At 37.9% G+C, this 19,142-nt stretch overlaps 1 protein-coding gene across 1 annotated transcript in view; it reads right to left on the bottom strand.

The window, feature by feature from the left end:
- WDR64 (WD repeat domain 64) overlaps positions 1-19,142 on the bottom strand; it is an 89,046-nt gene that overhangs the window by 28,354 nt on the left and 41,550 nt on the right. The window contains 2 exon segments of the mRNA XM_009893656.1: positions 1,248-1,374; positions 16,876-17,015. Of these exon segments, the coding sequence (XP_009891958.1) occupies positions 1,248-1,374; positions 16,876-17,015 (267 nt within the window).

Genomic DNA, 19,142 nt, shown 5'->3' with positions numbered 1-19,142 from the left:
AACAGAGTCCAGGACCAGATTTTTACAGATATTTAGGCACTGTTCCAATCATTGTTTATAAGGGTAAAGTTACCTCATTTTGTCAAGGATTTACGCATTTAAAGACCCTACATTACTAAGCCTTGAAAACTTGAATTTGAACTGAAGATCATATCTGTATTCTTTAGTGATTAAAAAGCTTGAAAAACTAGGCTGATTAATATTGTGGGCATTTTTTAAATAAGACCTAGAAGGTGAAGTTTCTTAAGCTTTGCAGTGCTTACCAAATGCCTAGATAGATATAACATTTTGTGGACTCTAGTCTATATTTAGGCTTCTAAAACAGGCTTATTGACACAAAGATTCAGCAGAAACTACCAGGTCACTGAAAACAAAATGTTTCACGTTCATCTTCTCAGATTTGACAAGCTTTTCAAGCTTTGTGCCTGGTTCCTAAACCAAGGACAGAAAAAGCTGTCTGCAAAGACAATGACCTTATTTGTCTGGTATGTCTCAAGCCTCTCTAGTGCCAGAACAGGTTCAAAGCTGTTTTTTTTTCAGCAAGTAGGTCCCTGGGACAGACAAACCCTGCCCGTTTCCAGAGTCTCTGCCTCAGATACAGAAGGCTAACATCCTTAATGACACCAGTGAAGCTCTGGTCCCTCGAAGGTCTCAGACTCCCTGCTACAGAGTCAGGAAACGGAGCTCCAAAACCTTGGGATGAGTTCCCACAAAAATTCATTCCTGATCAATCATACAGTGTGTCTGTTGACACCACAAATTGTGGGGTCTCTCTAGCTACTGAACTAAATAAAGAGTTTGAATACACTTGTGAGAGCTCCACAGAGACTATACTTTGCGGCTTTGATCTCCAAATGGGAGAAGGGTGCTAGAGGAATAGTATGGAGAAGATCAGCAACTTAGTAGCTTTCAAAAGATGACAAGGCTACAGAATAATATCTGTAGTTTTATTTTTCTAAGGAAGGCTCACCTTGCCTTCAGAGAAGCCTTTCTCATTTCCTCTGGTTCCTGTTGTTAATTCCCATGCTGCATATTTTTTATGCATATTTCTATATTGAAATTAGCGCCATAATAACAATACCTACTTTAAAATGGTCTTAATGTACAAATACCCTTACCTCCTAGTATTCTGTACATCTCATATACCTTATTCCTGTATTCAGCTTCAGTTGTATGTAAACATAAAGGAAATGGCTTTCTAGGAGAAGGGGGATGGATGCTCTCACATATCAACTGCAGTAACATACCAGTGATAAGCATGCCACGATCATTGTCAAACACCATGGCAAAGGTCTCCATCTCTCCAGGACTCCCTTGATTATCATGGAAGACCTGCAGCAGTGAAAGTGTCTGTATATCCCACACTCTAAAAATCTAGAGAGAGAGAGGGGAGACAATCTAGTACTGTGTCAAGTATCACATTGGATTTTCAACTACTGTTTGTTTCTATGACAGTAATACTATAGCCTCCAACGAAAATCACATTGTTAAGCATCAAATAAGCAAGGCAAATACCAAAGGTCTCTGTATCCCCATTTTACTATGAATAAAAGGCACAGAAAGGCTGAGTTTTGTAATCTTGACCTGACAAGTCCACCGTGGAATCAGATCTCCTGAGAACTAGTTCTACTCCTTAATGACAAGATGACTCCATTGTGTCATACTTTTCAGTCACATGCCAATAGTTTAAAAGCTTGTATTTGAACTGGACTATCAAATGGTGTGCAGCAGTACAAAGATAAATTTCAGAGGGTTCCAGGTAAAGGAATTCCTGAAATCTTTGATTGACAGCAGATGTTGGCGCAAATCAGGATCAGGACACACTGCAGAAGGATCATTTTTTTGCATATGTAGTTCTTTTGCTCTCCATAACCAAATGCTACCGATCACGGTTGGGGCACTATCCTGTAGGGAACACTAGATATATTAGAAATCTTTGTTCTTACTTTCAGTTTCAACGGAAAACACAGCACTCACTTTAAACTCTAGAATTACTCATCAATAATTGTATGTTAGCAACACTTATTCATCCTGCCTGATCAAAAGCTGTGTTGAACTTAGTATTATGCCATGTAATCTGCTCTTAATCCTGCAAGACATCATGATATAATTTCAGAGATCCCATGGCTTTTAGTATGGTGTATTTCCCTGCAAGATAATCTTTCTGTGCTCTCAAAAGTTATTCTGTCATCACCTCTGCCTGCAATTCTTATTCAGCTGCCAAATACATGGTGAGTTTTATATAGGCATTTGTGCAAGTTATTTGTATTTTTTCAATTGTGTTACTAAAAGGCAGGGATGCATTTTTAATTGGGATTTTAACACAAAGACATATGTCGGTACAATGTTCCCATCGATACTGGTAGTGTTGTGGGTGTTTACAAAAGTCATTGAATCTTTGGATGAAATGCTCCGTAAAATATAAGTCCATAAAACACATCATCACAAACCCATGAAAAATTCAGCTGAATTTAATAACTGAGCTGCGTCTCAGACAGAAATATCATGTGAATAATTCTGCTTCCTGTGCTACAGTCCCTGGAGGTCTTCCTCTTTCAGCTCTTCCTTATTCTTAACTTTGTCACTGAGTTGAGATCTCACTGGCTTTCCTTAGGTGATCTTGATGCAGTCAGTCAAATTCTAACTTCACAGGCTTGGCCAGGAAGCATGAAGCAGCCAGTCTGCCTTGACTGGGGCTGGGCTGCTGTTTCTCTAAAACAGCAATATTTTTGGGAGATCTAATGAGGAAAAAAAAAAAAAAAAATCCTAGGAAATATCTCAGGGAAATCCACTACCATTTCTTTGATTCATCCCAGGATTTCCTGTATGGTGACAAACATTATGGTAAAGGTAGGTCCAACTCTGCAGACAGCTTGGGTGCAGATTCTTGCATTATATTCCTGAAAACCTACTTAATTCACCCGCAGGTAAAAGCAGCTGTACATTAGCTTGCCTGTTGTGGAAAGACAGTCCAGTAAGCCTCTTAAAACCCGCATAAGCAGCTGACCGTAACAGATGGGCATTGTAATAGAAAAAGAAGCAAGCGGAATTGGGAGAGCAAGACTGGAAGTTCATTTGTAAATTACTTGTTCTTTCTTTCTGACTGATATTTTAGATAGCACAATGACTGGCACCTTAGAAAAAAGAGATTAGACAGAACAGAGAATGTAGAGCTCTGTTCAGCACTTTCATATAATTCCATAAAAGTTTTAATGACATAAGCTACTTGCTAAGGCCATTAACAAGTTATGCCCCAGGAAATGACTTACAGCCAGTCTCATGTCAGAAGTGCTAGAAACCACTATCTGATGCATAACTCAAATTCAGCACAGTCAGGGTGCTATTGACCTAGAAATGCTGGTGACTGGTAGAAGAAAGATGGATTAAATTATCATTAAAGACATTTGATTTGCAAAGTAATTGCTTTGAGCTTGTCTTGCCTAACACCAAGCTAGAAATCTGACAGGAAGAACTCTGAGGAAAAATGAAGAACATGACATCTGTTAACCTCATAAAGAAAATAGTTACAATCAAATTCACTGCTGAAAACTCAGAAAATTCAGTTTCGTAACATTACTCACCTTATAATACAGAGATCTTTGAAAACCTAAAACAGCCCTGAGAAATACTGTCTCTGCAAATTTGGGATTACACAATTTTAATTCTGCAGAGTGCCACTTGTATCTGTCCATTTGGTCACATAAAAGCTTAATTATTTTTTTTTTTTACATACTTCAGGGAAAAAATTTGTTTTACACCTATAAACAGAAAAAGTAAGTGGTTTTCCAAAAGACATGCAGCAAATCGTAGTCTGAAACATAACCCACAAGTTTTGACTATTTCAGCTTTCCTCACCATAGCTTATTCCTTTCTTCACTTTGAAATTTATTTATTTTTCTGTTGAACTCAGCATGTGCACGTAATAATCCATAGGCAGCATGTCATGTCTTTAAAAATGCTTTTGATCATGAGGAATACTTCACTTGTGCATATGTTCATGTTATGAAAAGTTGATTGCAATTGCCAGGAATTATTTCTTCCAAAGGAACACACTATATAATTAAGAATGAGTGTTTGTTACTTTGGATGTTATAAAATGTTGAAGTATCTCTGGGGTTGTCACTTTAACAGAGGATCTCAGCATGGAAAAAACACCATTGCTAAAAAACCCCAACCAAATAGAAGACTGTTCACTGTTTGCAGAATAAAAATAATGGAGACAGTAATGGATGGAAATTATTCAGGGAGATACACAGATTTTGAGATTATTAGACTTTCCATCAGTAACCTGGCTGGAAACCAGATTTTAAAGCAAGTTACAGAGGATCCAGCAAAATTCTGAAAAGGAAGGGAAGAAAAGAAACAGATACACCAATCAGTGTAAATCACCTTTGGCACCAGAGAAAAGTTCACAAATGAGAGTTTCAGAATTTTAAGGAGAAAGAAAATTTCTCCTGAATATTTTGTTTGTTTTCAGGAAAACTCAAAAGAAAAAGGTTCTATAGAACTTCTTACTGAGGTTAAATTTTCTCTGAGACAGTACTGAGTCAGAAGAACCATGTCCATCATATTACTCTGATAGACTGATAGATTACATTTCAGGAGTTTACTCAGACATGCACTTTCTAATACATACAAAAAGACCTTCAGGGAGAAATAGACAGTGAGAAGGCTTGAAAAAGGAAATCTGGTTGAATAGAAAAAATGACGAAACTGTTCATCCAGCTGACAGTAGACCAGGAAAAATAGAAGTATTGGTGATGAAAATTGATAAAATTAAGGCACTATTACTATTGCAGGTAGATCTCCAAGCTCAATTCTGGCACAGTCACAATTAGAGCATGTAAAAACAGCTGAGAACTTAATATTAATCAGAATCAGGTATCTATGGTGATACTCTAGTCGGGTGAAAAGAATAAGTTGCTGAACAGGGATATAATGACTTTTCCATAAGCATCACCCACATCTGTTACAAAGTTAGTGAAATTATACAAGACAAAACTGAAGACAGACAATTCTAATAATCTCATGGACTATTCAAGTTAAACTAGTCAACAACTGAAATATAAATTTGACAGCTTATTTATCAAATCAATAACAAAATAAGATGATTTTACAGCACAAGTGAATATAAGTAAGAGCATCTTGCACTATTTCTTGGTGCTTGTTGAGCTATAAATGCCAGTACCGCATTAAGAAAAAGCAGTCACTTAAAGTGACAGCAAAAACCCGGACACATCACAGCATTCATAAGTCTCTTCCCTTCCTTCCAGTCTTCTTCCTTTCCCAGCCAGTAGGCAGGGATGGGGAGATTACATAAAGGACTGTTCCACATGAGTAACTCCCACACAAGGCATCACCAGCATGGCCGCGAGATATAATGTCACTGCTGTTCATCTGCGTCAGCACACATGACTGTGCATGAATTCATGCGTGAAGAGCGGCAACAAAAGGCATGCTTATTTGGAAATTAGGAGGTGACTAGGGGGAGTTGCCTTAGGAATGTTTTGTTAGTAACACTGCTGTTGTACTTATTTATTGAAAAACTTTCCACAGCAGCCTGACAAATGCCAGGAATCCCTGAAGCCCTCTGAAAATATATTCTTTATGGCAAAATGCATCTAGACTGTGTTTTCTGAAATCACAGACTACAGACTCTATTCAAGCAAACAAAACACATTATGAAGGAGATAGACTGGAGAGAAGGAGCTTCAAGTGTTTTTGGTAACTACTTCTTTCCTTCTTCCAGGTGTTTCCACCTTACGGGGAAAGCTGAGCTTTACTTGCACAGCACCATATCAACAACACTGGCTTACATTAGTGAAAATCCTGGTTCAGTTTGGGTGCTAGCAGAATTGGCTTTGACCCAGATGTATACCTTTTTTTAAGAGTTAGCAGAGGAGGGATTCTTGCCTCTGTTCCCACATCATGGCCAGCCTCCTTCACATGGCTGGTAACAGGCACAGAGGGGCACTCGAGGAATGCACGCTGCCTCTCTTTCCTATCTCGGCTGCGACAGTTTAAGCAAACTACCCTGTTATCCTCTCCAGGACTGCAGTCTTGAGCACTTCCCTCTGTTCTGGGTTGTTCTTGTGGCTTTCATTTTTCAACCCAATGGCAAAACTACATAGTTACAGATGGAATTTCCACAGACCCTAAGCAAAACCGGGAACCAAATCCTTCCAGAATTCAGTGGGAGTTCTTGCCAAAGCCTTCTGAGATCCCTTAAAAAGTTTAAATGTGTATATTTGCATACATATACACCTTTCTCTCAAGCACCACCTTCCTTCAGGCTCTAAAATTCAGAAGACAGAAAAAAGCCTGAACTATCTTTTCTATCTGGTCTGAAGCCTATGTTTTATGAGCCTGTAAAAACAGTGACACCCCTCTCATATTTTTCTTAATACACACACACAGACAAATGAAGAGCAAAATATTCATCTTACCAACCAAAATGGGAACAGCAGAGGGAGACAGAACAAAGATGGGAAACAGGGGAAGACAAATTTGGTAAATAAATATTCTACACACTCTCAGTACAATAAAGTTCAGGCTCGGAAACACTGTGTCTCCTGCTGGGTTGTTATGAGGAAAACATGGAAACATGCTTTGACTTTGGAAGAAGTGAATCTTCTTCTGCTCCTTTCTGTCTGTAATTAACTGAGAAGAAAAAGACTGAAGAAGTCCACAATTTGCTGACACCTTCTCCAAGATAATACGTTCAAATTACTGCTAGTTAAGAATAAGAAAGTGACCTTAAAACACTGCTCTAAAGAAAATATCTCAACAACACTCAAGAGGAAATAGTGACTTCCTTTTAGTGCTTCCAAACTCTCTTATCCCTGCTTATACTTTTTGTAAGTTAAGGACAATTTGTTTTTTAAAAAAGATAGACAACTTTGCTCAGTTTTACCGAATGGTGATGCTGCAAGTCTTTAAAACAACTTATGAAAAGACACTTTGCAGGAAAATCCAAAAGCCAACTACTCTTGGGGCAGAAAGAAGTTGCACCAGCCACAGAATTCGCTGTAGGCATAGACAGGAAGAGTAAGCAACAATTAAAGTTGATTTTCTGCTGAAGCGTTCAGTTTATCTGCCCCTATTTGCTACATGGTCCAACTGTTTCACGGGGGCATTGAAGGCTCCATGGTGTAAGTGAAAAAAATTACAAATTCATACAGAACATCTGAGCCCTCAAAGATAAAAATTACCAGGCATGAAGCTGAGGTCAAACTGCAGTTCTGGTTGCTGTGTTATTTAATAGAGTAAGTGATCTGCTGAGAGTGCTGCTGTGTGTCTTGTGATCCCTGAAGGTGATCCTGCAAAGTAGTACAACTCCCTGTAGTTGTTAGAAGACTTAGGAACAAATTGATGTCAATGGGATTACTTGTGAGGCTAAGGCAAGGAGGATTTAGCTCTAAGCACATTAATGCAACGTGGTGCAGCAGATGGTACTATAACTAGTGCCTTATTGAGACAGTAACTTGGTGGAGTTCAAAATTATGACAATTTCAAATCACTTCCTCAAATAGTACCATTAACCTGGTAATATATACGGTTACTTTCCTTTTCCCAAACATAGAGGAATGCTGTAAAGAAATCAAACTGGTTTATATGCAATAGTGAGTCTAATTGTACAGTAATGAGCCTGCAGGATATTTACTGGGTGCTATGCAATGACTGAGAGTGTATAAAGGCTCTGTATGTCTCTCTCTGTACTGTGTGCTTGGTGTGCTGACAATAGACCCGTAATGCTGAGATGAAATAACCTTCAACACTTCTGGAGAACAGTTTCAGGGGACATTTAGACGGTGCGTGGGTCAGAAGCAGGAAGCTAGAGGTGTAGGACAGAGGTGACTGCCAATGAACACCTAGATCAGAAGAGGTCAAAACCAGTTAGGTTCCTTCTATCAACCTTCAGCCAGTCTTAGAATGATGCTCTCACCTTTGACATAGGGTTTGTAGTAATTTTCAGGTATACAACACTCCATTTACATTTTGAAGATCTCCTGTTTCTTCATTCCCCAATAGAAAAATAAGCAATGAGATAACTACAGGTCTGGAAATTTATTTTTAATATAGCTTAAACCCTAGATCTCAGTTTTCTGGTAGAAGAACTCTAGAAACCAGCACAGGCAGAATATAGATCTCTGATTCAATCTGCAGCAAATAGAGATTATTTAATGCTTTAACCATCAAATATTTGCCCAGAAACAGAACATCTAATGGATCATTTCCTTCATGTATGCTGAGAATACATGAGGACAATCTGTTCATAAAGGAAATTTGTGCATTCTCAGATATACTGAGAAACAAAACATCATTTTGCAAAGATACAACCATAGCTAGGACAGATAGTTACCTCTGACAGTCCAGCTGTATGCTGGATGTAAGCATGCAGGTATGTTATACACCATGTAAGTCTAAGAACTAGAGAAGGAAAATGTAGGTGTGAGCCAAAAAAGTAAATTTAAAATTAGTTCTAATCCCTTTCGCTTTTTCACAGAACCACAGAATGGCTGAGGTTGGAAGGGACCTCTGGAGGTCATTTTGTGTAACTCCACTGTTCAACTGGGGCCACCTAGACCCAGTTGCCCAGAATCATTTCCAGATGGATTATGAATATCTCCAAGGATGGAAACTCCACAGCCTCTCTGGGCAACCAGTGCCAGTGCTTGGCCTCCCTCACAGTAAAAGAAGTGTTTCCTGATGTTCAGATGGAACCTCCTGTGTTTCAGTTTTCACTGCTTCTGGTCCTGTCACTGGGCACCACTGAAAAGAGCCTGGCTTCATCTTCTTTACAGTCTCCATTCTGATATTTATATACATTGATGAGATACCCCTTGAGACTTCTCTTCTGTGGGCTAATTTTATAAGGTTTATTTGCAGAAATAGAGAAAACATAATTTGAATAATGGAAAAGGGACAGGAAATAACAGAAAATTGGGTAACTTACATGAAAAGTCCAAGGAAGAATATTCCGTGTTATTGAAGGATTATGCAATATAGGAGGACAAAAAAGTTCTTCATATCTGGGAGGAACAAGTAAACCAAAGAGGATAAAAGCACAGCCCAAGGGAAGGATTAACTTTGACTTTCAAAGTACTATACAAAAAATGTATCTGATATAGATGTGGCCACATAATTTCTGTGAAGGATGACTAGAGGAAATTTCCCAAATGCCTCTTTTTCAAATTATCTAGATTAAATTTAATATTGTTGATATACAGTACATTTCAGTGACAGCCACAATTAGCAATGGTTTGACATAAATTAAACAATGTGCTTCCAGCTCAGCTGCTGTCATTTTTCGGGAAGACAAATGACTATATTATAAATATATCCTCAAAACAGTGTCATGTGCTTTCAAAATAGGTTAGATAAACATCCACACTAACCTACACAGGCATTGATGCAATCACCTGCTCAGTTCCAGACAGGCAAAAGACATTTATGAATTCCCATCAGGATATCACACAGCCTGTTTGCCATTAAGCAGATGTAGAGAGAGAACTGGAGACTGATAGCATTAAGATTTGAGTAAATTTTCAAAATTCAGAAAAAAAACCCCAAGACCATATCTTCCCTGAAACCCTAAAAGTTGCCTTTGGGTTCTGTAAGAATAAAACTAACGTATATATAACAGAGCTAATTTAGCATGGGCAAAATTCAGCAAGGAAATGTTTATGTGCTTGCATAAAGTTGGGTGCATCAGATTTTGAAGAAACTATGAATGGAAAGAAATTCTGCCAAGCCCTAGAACAGAGATGCAAGAAATCACCATTTATTGCACTACTCTCCTACCGTATGTAAATGTGTGCATTCCTCTTTCAGTATTAGCTGCCAAAAATGAAATTTCTTTTGAAGAGAAAAAGACCAAAGAACATTCCCTCCACTGATTTAAAACAAAGGTTTTGTGTTTTTATGAATGATACTGCACAGTGGTGTAAAGACTGGGAATATATTCCTTACCCAAGCCCCACTGATCATCAAACAAAACTGAGATTGTTTTTATGCATTGAAGCCTGTAGGGTCAAATCTTGCTCACCTGACTCACCTGAGTGGTCTAATTCAATCAAACCCACCACTGGACGCATTCTAGTAAAATCAATGGAACAACTGGTGTAGCAAATTTTGTCTTAACTGACTTCCATTGACAACTCAAGCAGGCAATACATAAAGTTTCAGCCTCCACTGTTTTAGTTGTGAATACCCACTCCATATTAAGTGAGAGAGAGAGCGGTTGTCACTGCTTCACAGCCTTTCAGTACAAGGGGTATGTGGTCTGGTCTGGTCTCTGCCATTGGCCTTGATCTTCTTGTTTCCACAGAGCATTATAAGATCACCTTTCAGATAATGACCTGCTTCCTGCCACAGCTCCAGGTTTAATAATCCCTGTCCCCATGAGTGGTTTTTTTCCTCAATGCTTCCTGAGTGCATTCAAAGAATTCTGTCATATGAAACAATGAGGTAATAAATGCTTCAGGCTGCAGGATGAGAATAAGAATGGGCAAACTAACTATAGAGAGGAAGGGGCAATGAAGGGCTGAGTCACATGGAGGAGAGGAAAAAATAAACATAGAAGAGATTTCCTATGCAGCATTCTTTTATCTGGGCTGGAGTGTCAAGTCAGTTTTCCATTATTTTTCTACCCCACAGATTGCTCTCATATTACCGTACACTCCGTAGAACTAATTCTTCAGGTGATTTGGCCCACTTTAAAAAAAAAGCCTAGCAATTTCTATTAAATTACAGTATTGGTATTTGTAGAAAAATGCTGTAGTGCCAACGTAGTAACAAGGCAGATCAAGTACCTTTACACAGGACAGTCTTGCCTTGCCTGGGTTGAAACATCCAACTCGTGTCATGTTTGATTCTATCTAGTATATCCCGAAGCATCCAAGGATGCTGCTTAGCTGTAGTTTCAAGTCCAAAGATAGCATTTTTTTTAAAGACTTATATATTCTACCAGCATTTCTCTTCAATAAAAAAGATATTGCTTCAGTGCTTGAATAAGCCATATTATTTTACTTCATACTCCCTGAGACCTAAAAGAAAATGGTGTAAAATAGTTGCAACAGTGGGAAATACCTCATTCCTCTTTTTGTAACTCCCAAATGATACATATCAATGAAATTACAGCCATAAATCAAAAGAATAGGCTGTTGCAGCCATTTTGGAAAAAATGTTTCCTGAAAATTACATTAGTGGCTTCTGCAGAATAATTCAGATCAAAGAGTTATATACATTAGTATTTACAGTTAAATACCTACACTTTCACTTTCGTGCCAATAACCTAATCTATGACTGCAACCTGCTGACGCTTTAGCAAAGAGTGCATGTATTATGTGAAAATCTCAGTCTGTATTTTGGTGGAAAGACACAAAGGACAAGTTAATACCTGCAGACAAATTTAACAGTATTTTCTTTGGAAATATTTTCAACCAAAACATAAGTCAAGACAGACACGCTGTAAGTGTAGTTGTGATGCGTGTGGTTCTTGGTGGTCTGTAGTATATAATTTAACATAGAGAATAGTTTGTGGGAAATCTCAACACAAGATTTGGAATATGTTCCTGTGATTAGGAGGAAACAGATCACATCACATCAATATTTCAGATCTCCTAGTAAATTCACTTAACTGAACAGCAGAAGAAAAAGACGTGCTGTGGACTACAACTGTAATTGCACCTATACACGCTGTTACCTTTAAGGTCTTCACTACCTGGAAGATCAGGAATAAATTTATTTCCAGGAATATTATATTCTGAAGCAAGTCCAGCAGCCCAGAATTATGACAATCCCTGCCTGTGCCCTCCCCTCTTCCTCAGTGCCGCTACTATGGAAACACTAATTCATATGACTAAAGGACATACAGAAATTATTTACAAACCTATGGCTCTACATAATTTTTAAATATTCTTATGTTATAAACCTGAGAAATTTTAAGTTTTGTGATAATTTGATATATGCATAATGTTTGAATAGCCGCCTGACAGCAGTTTACTAATGAATTTTTCTATCAAGAAATCCTTATAACATTGAAGCAAATTGCTCATGTGCTGGACTAGTTTAAGGAATCTTAATTTTCTTAAATGGAACTGTTATTTGAGTTCAAATGCCAAAATAGTTTCTTATTTGTTGTCATAAGTTTGTTTTGTTATTACTGGCTCAGGGCAATCTGATTTCAGTTAAATCAAATATCACAGAAGGTTTTTTCATTGGTTTCCAGAAAGCAGTATTGTACGCTGGCCAAAATGCCCCAGTGTAAATAAATAAGTCTGCTCAAAACAAATTGCAAGTTTCAGTGCAATGTATCCTGAGCTTGTCTGCCACCAAATACAGTACTGATTTTTGACACCCAAGAGAGTGAGCTCTCTCTGGAGATCTATTGAGGTCTACCGCAAAGAAAACCTAAGTGCTGTAAGAAGACAGCAGTGCTCAGCCAGCAGATGTCTCCCATACTGGCAAGCAGAACTGATCTAGGGAAGAATAAGGAAAACCTTTGATACCAGTTTTCTTTTACTGGATGTATTTGACGGATGCTTGTTTTATGCCACCTCATAATTCTAAAAGATGTGAGAACTAATGACTAATTCAGCATGGGCAGTGACTATTTTTCTCCTTGCAAGCCAAGAAGCCATGCATATACATTTCAGATTTTGGCACCAGCTCTTCTTTTAGAAGAGATTGTAGAAAGATCCGGACTTACCTCCAGCTGTCTATGCATTAGATTGCATAATACAGTTTTGACTGGTTAAGAATGAAGGAGGGCCAAAGTGATCTTGTTTGTTGTTTCTTGAAGAATATCTATATGATCATCCAGATTACTTTAATTTTGTTGTAGTAGAGCTGTACTTCTGATTTATACTTAGTTTACAGCACTAGATAAATAATGAGTATTTTCTCTAAGGTTACCTTATATACAGGGAGACTGACAGAAATAAGACTGATTTCAAGTGCCTGAGCCTCAGATTGTTTTTTGTTTTACCACAGGCAGTGCTGAGAGCACGTCTATTGCTAACCTTGACCAGAGTACTCAGGTCAAGTGCCACAATGGTACAAGTAGACTTGTACCATTATATCTGACCTCTAGAGTACACTGAAACAATAGGGCACTGCAATTCATCCCAGAGTTCTTGCTCCCTGATAATCAGGATGGGAACCCAGACAAAAAGTGATGAGAATCTGTTTTGTTCATGCCTAGGTTCACTTCAGTGGAGATAACTGTGCTGGGATGTAGGGTGCAAGAGAATGGTGTGCACATTGGTCCTTACGCTAATGCTAAGTGGGGATGCAGCCAAGTTTTGCACCAGGATGAGAGAGCTAGACAGAACACAAGAAATTCCATCTCAACATGAGGAAAAACTTCTCTACTTTGAGGGTGACAGAGCATTGGAACAGGCTGCCCAGAGAGGTTTTGGAGTCTCCTCTGGAGATATTTCAAACCTGCCTGGATGCAGTCCTGTGCAACCTGCTATAGGTGAACCTGCTTTGGCAGGGGAGCTGGTCCCTTCCAACCCCTACCATTCTGTGATTCTGTGAAAAGATGTGGGATGCCCACAGGATCCACTGAGCCCACAGTACTGAACATCATCAGCATGTGTCTACTTAGATGAGAATTGATTGAGGTAGAGAAGGACAAATACAAAATAGTTTCTTAATTCTGACATGCATATTATTCCACAAAAATACACTAATGGTTCATGCCAAGGTCAGACCTTGTGAGTACAAAGTACAAATGTAGTGAAAGTTTAATAAAACAAAAAATTTATAAATCAATAAAACAAAAAAATTGTGTATCATCTATTTATCAAGTCCTTTAAAGAACAGCAAAAAATAGTGAGAAGTTTATCTACTGTAACATTTTTTATATTCTTTTGTATTCTTCTTGTATGACATATAAAAATTTCCTATCTTTCTTTAACTTCCCCTGGTTCTCTGATAGAAGCTATGATTGTCCACCTGTGAAACTATAACTTTCTCACTACAGTCACTTTTGTCAGAAGTAATGACTATCTAAGCCTGGTGAGAATTAAGAAACTAAATTTGACTGGGAAGATGATGCTGTTGTAATTCACATCTCAGTTCCTGAAGGAAATGGAAACAAACAATACACAGAATATAGAGACATTTACTGCATTTTTGATAGAAGCCTTGATAGTCTAAAGAATACCCCAGTCTGTGAATACACATCTACCTAAAGAACATAGTGTGCAACCCGACAGTGACAGGAGAAATACTACAATCTTCTTTCAGATTCTGTCATCAGAGGAAAATATTTCTCTAGTGCATTAGACTTAGGCTTACTTTTAGGATGCTTTATAATTTATATAGAATAAAAATATCTTTACAATAAGCCAATAAAATTTTCAATATAGTTCAAGAAAAATAGCCATAAAGTATAAAATCAGTCTGAGACTTCAAATGTGCTAATATAACAGTTACAAGTCTCAATTAAAAAAAAGTATTCCCTACTTTTGACCTTGTTCTGTATTTTTCGCTGAAAAAATGGCACAGTAACAAAGCTTTATTTTAATATGAACATCTGACAAGTTTTAGGGTAAATTTAATTTTGGGAATGTTGGGAAAAAGTATTAATTTAATTTTCCTAATCTTTTCCCTAGTCCTCCTATTCTGTCAAAAAGCTAATGCAAAATTTGATGATGATAAAGAGATTTTGTTTCCCTTGCTTACAATGCTTCCATGAGATCATTGATATCTCTCTAACTTAGTTTTCAGTGAAGATATATAGACTGTCATTGTTTTGCTTCAGTGGCCTCCTATATCACAGTCACTGAAAGATGAAAACAAAATAGAGGAAACTATCTTGATTTTTCTTATGCTAGGCAGGTTGGAAAGCAAGTTGGTCTTTGTTTCTTAGGTGGAAACAAATTATGTTTAACATAACATTAAAACTTCCCTGGAAGTTCAGCACTTTTGTATAATAACTGGTTCTTGTCTATGCAAACACAAATGTGCTTTAACTGCGTTGGAAGCAACCCTGTTAGAGCTGACCTTCCTCCACTACTGTGTACACCGTGTATCATCTACAGATTAAATTCTTTGAGGCATAAAGTGATCATCAGTTTATTCGTAAAGTCTTTTAGACTTCTTTGTGAGGGATCCCTTCTTTTTTGATATAGTTTTCAACTATGACCACAAGATTTACAACTTTTGAAAGTCGAGGAATTTATCTGTATTTCTTTTTGAGAAGTGTAATTTCTGCCTTATGACTCACAGCACCATTTAAAGACACATAGCTTTTAATTAAAACATACTTTCATATATTCATTTTCAGGTACAAGCGATCTTACTGATGTCATAGGCACAACTCCGCTACATTTAGTTAAGATCAGGTCTCCACATACTTGGAGACTTGTAAAATAGACTTTGCTTCCCTCAAAGTCACCATATTGAATCACAGAAGGGCCCAGAAGGGACCTTAAGAGCTCTTCCAGTCATTTACTGCCCCAGGGCCTTCATTCTTCATTGCTTATCTATAAATATCTTCATGTACATTCATTCCCCTTAAGACATGTTTTATGTCTTATTCCATTTTTCCTACATGTATAGCTTGCAGGCTATCTGTCAAAACCCTCCTAAATTCAGCAGTAATGTATGCCTGTAGCAAATGTACAGAGTTACATACAGAACATACAGGTATAGATTTATATGAATGAGGAAGGGGGAATGGTTATGGCTCCAGGATTATGAGAGATTACTTATTTTCAGCTAGTAGTAATTTTAGAAGGGTATGGGTTATGTAAAGAATAGGATTAAAGACATGAAAATGTGGTATTTACTGGCACCTCAATGAGCAGTGGTAAGCAATTCTGGCAGAGCAGCACAGACAGAATAAATAGCTCAGTAACATTTTCTACATAACCCATCAAAAATCTGGAAACCTTTGAGAGAGATGGATATCTCAGTAGACTAACTATATCAGGTCCTTGTTATATAGGAGGTATTTTCCCAATTTTAATGACCATTCTGAACTCTTAATACTTCTGCCTAGGGTCTGCAGCCTTAATCAGTTTGGGGCAACTGATTAATTTAATATGTATGCTTTCTGTTCCATCATTGCAGATGTCAATGAAAATATTGAATACTGCTGAATATTGAAAATATTGCATAGGACTACTCTTGAAAGAGCTCCATAGCCATTCGTAACTACTCCTTCAGTAGCTTCTCATTTATTTTTGCACATATTTTTAGAAGTTTTTATTCTCTCCTGAACAGTCGCATTTTGACAAGCAAGATAAGCCACTGATGCCATGATTCCACAAATAACTTAAAGGAAACCCATTCTTTTACAGCAGAATCTTGCAATGTTTGGTTGATGAAGTTTTATTATTGATTTTATTGGTATTCCTGTTCATGGACAACGTCTTGGATCAGTAAGCCTTGTAAAAGACACTGTTCAGAAAGAGGCCAGTAGTTGAACATGATGTATAGAGTCACCAGAGTAAGAAAAACTCCACTTATGGATTTAGGAGGCTGACAGGCAGACAGAAGGGTAAATGAAGTTGTAGGAAGGTTCTGCAGGGGATTGCTACTGAATGAAGCATTCAGGTACAGGTTATGTTATAAATCTGGTAGTTGCCAAAGTAATATGGAAATTACCAGAATGTTAATATCTACTATTGTAAGTATTCATTCAGAAAGAAAATATGTCAAATAGTTCCATTCTAGTCTTGCTTCTCAATATAAAATACTTTGGACATTTTAACCTAAAACTCCACCTTTTTATTAATGTAAATGAACTGATAAACAATGAGATTAGGACTAAATACTATTAGCAGCACTTACTCAAAACCGCATTCCTACTTGCGTTTAAAGCACTGTTTTCCATGAAGTTAAGAAGTGTTTTACCTTTGCAGAGGAAAGGCTGATGATATGTTGATCTTTTTCATTTGTCACAATTTCCACAATACTATGTCGGTGTCCTGAGAGCTTCCCTGTAGGCCTACTATTAATAGCAGGATGCCACAAACGAAGGACTTTGTCATGACCTGAAAAAATTTATGCGTGTATATATATAGTCAGAAAGACTGAATAGTCACTGGCATTACAAATAAGCTTCATAATGGAGAGCTTAGTGTTGATAAGTCTCTGCTTTCACCGCGCAGGCAACTCCCACATAAGGACGTGAATTTTTCATTCTAATGGCTGGATTATTTTGCTAGAGGAACGTCAGGGACAGTGGATGCGACTACATGCACTAGACCCATAGGACCAGAATACTGTTTTAGAAAGAGAACTGGGGCTTGGATTTTTTTCCTTTAAAGATACAATTTACAAAAATGTCAAAAAAAAATGTGTCCGCATAGCCAGGAAATGAAGGGATGACCACATCTATGGAAGAAGGTGGGTGTGCAGAACAGGAAGGGGAGCAGACATGAAAGCTGAGGGCAGATAGGAGACAATAACTGCTGATGAGTGATTTTGTGTCTTGAAGTAAATGAGAATTAGGACTTTCATGTTTATTTGTATGTTCAAACATTACATTTACCTACAATTTGGGGAATAATCCTTGATTGCATTATAGATGAATCTTTTGATACTATTTTCACAATAGTTTCCATAAATATTTCAAAACACAAAGATGTTAAAAATGTATTAGTAAGCTCCTGTGTTTACATACTGATGTAAACACAACTGTACCCATTGCTCTGAAATATTTCATATTTTTCACAGGAGTTTCAAGAGAACATGGGCACAGTTTACATTTGACATTAATTATTTTATATTTTAACTTTCAGTTCCTGGCAAATATTGCAATTGTATGAATTGTACGCAATTAGCTGAACACTCTATTTTGACACACAATAAAAGAAACAGCCACATTTTATCTAGACTTCAGTCTGAGTTTTAATTTTCTCTCAGCTTAAAGTGAAGTACAGAAAGCCAAAAGAACAGAGTAGGAAGTACATGCCCAAAAAGAACATACACCAAACCTCAAGACTGTGAAGCTTGGCTCAGTTTTGTTAGCAAAGAGAAGAGTTAAAGGTCAGCTCTCGCAGTGTGCTCTCCAGGGATTTTCCTTAAGCTTGTTCACCTACTGTCATTGGTCAGTCCCTCCCTCTCTCTCTGCAGAGATCTATTCCTTTTCTTCTTAATAGACATCTACTCCTTTCATTCTTAATACAGCAATATGTGATTCATTTAGGAGCACCCCATCTCCCTTTTCCTCCATTAAACATAATTGTCCTCTCAGTTAAATTGATTCCTCTGTTTATGTAGCCTTTCTCTAAATGAGAGACACTCATTAGAGAAATGATCCACTCTTAAAATAGCTACAACAGAAAGTCATTTTGGTTTATGCCAGTTCATTTCACAAGCGTGACTGAGAATGCAACCATGCAAACAGTTTTCCTGGCACAATGGAGGGATAACTTCTGCATAGGAAAGGGGAGCCATGGATAAGTAGCCCACTTGCAGTAACTTCAATGGGAACCAGCTTCTTTTCAGGGGCACTTGCAGGCAAAACAATCCTAGATTAGCTGTCTGTGCAGTAAGCACAGCAGGCACCAGCTTAAAAAGGTTATAATTACACAAGAGCTGTGGGAAGCCCTTTTGGATGGGGAACCTGCAGAACCTGCTGGGTTCCTGCTCACTTCCCCAGGTGGTATGTTAGGCTCTCATAGACATGTCCCGTAAGTTAGCAGAACACCTGTGACCAGGCCAGTGCACATTACAGAAAAACAAGATCAGGGGAGTAAAACTCAGCTTGCAGACCTTCCATGAGGTCAACCAGAGCACATGAAATACTGTAGACAGGAGCCTCCAGTGACACTAGTGAGATCAGTTATAATCAGAGGGAACAGACACTGCTTCAATAACATGTCCTGTAGCAAGCCCAAATGGGAACTGTCATGTCTTAAAGTGACAGTGAACTAGGTAGAAGCTGTTGATAGTATCTGACCAACTTAGCTACCTACTTGCTGCGCTTTTGAGGAACAGGATCTTTCTTAGCCTTCCTAACTGCTCTGTTCTTTACATTCCTGAGGTGATGGCAGATGAATGGAGGGATGATAGTGCCCTTTAATCGTGGCACAGAGAGCTCTTTTTAAAAATAGAATCATTAATACATGTTCTTTACTTAAGATACTAAGAGGAGTAGCAAGTGTCATTAGGAA

Source organism: Charadrius vociferus, unplaced genomic scaffold (genome assembly GCF_000708025.1).
Source record: "Charadrius vociferus isolate BGI_N301 unplaced genomic scaffold, ASM70802v2 scaffold309, whole genome shotgun sequence".
Lineage (NCBI taxonomy): Eukaryota > Metazoa > Chordata > Aves > Charadriiformes > Charadriidae > Charadrius > Charadrius vociferus.
The sequence above is the reverse complement of the archived record's forward strand: the minus strand, read 5'-3'. Positions and strand labels throughout refer to the sequence as shown.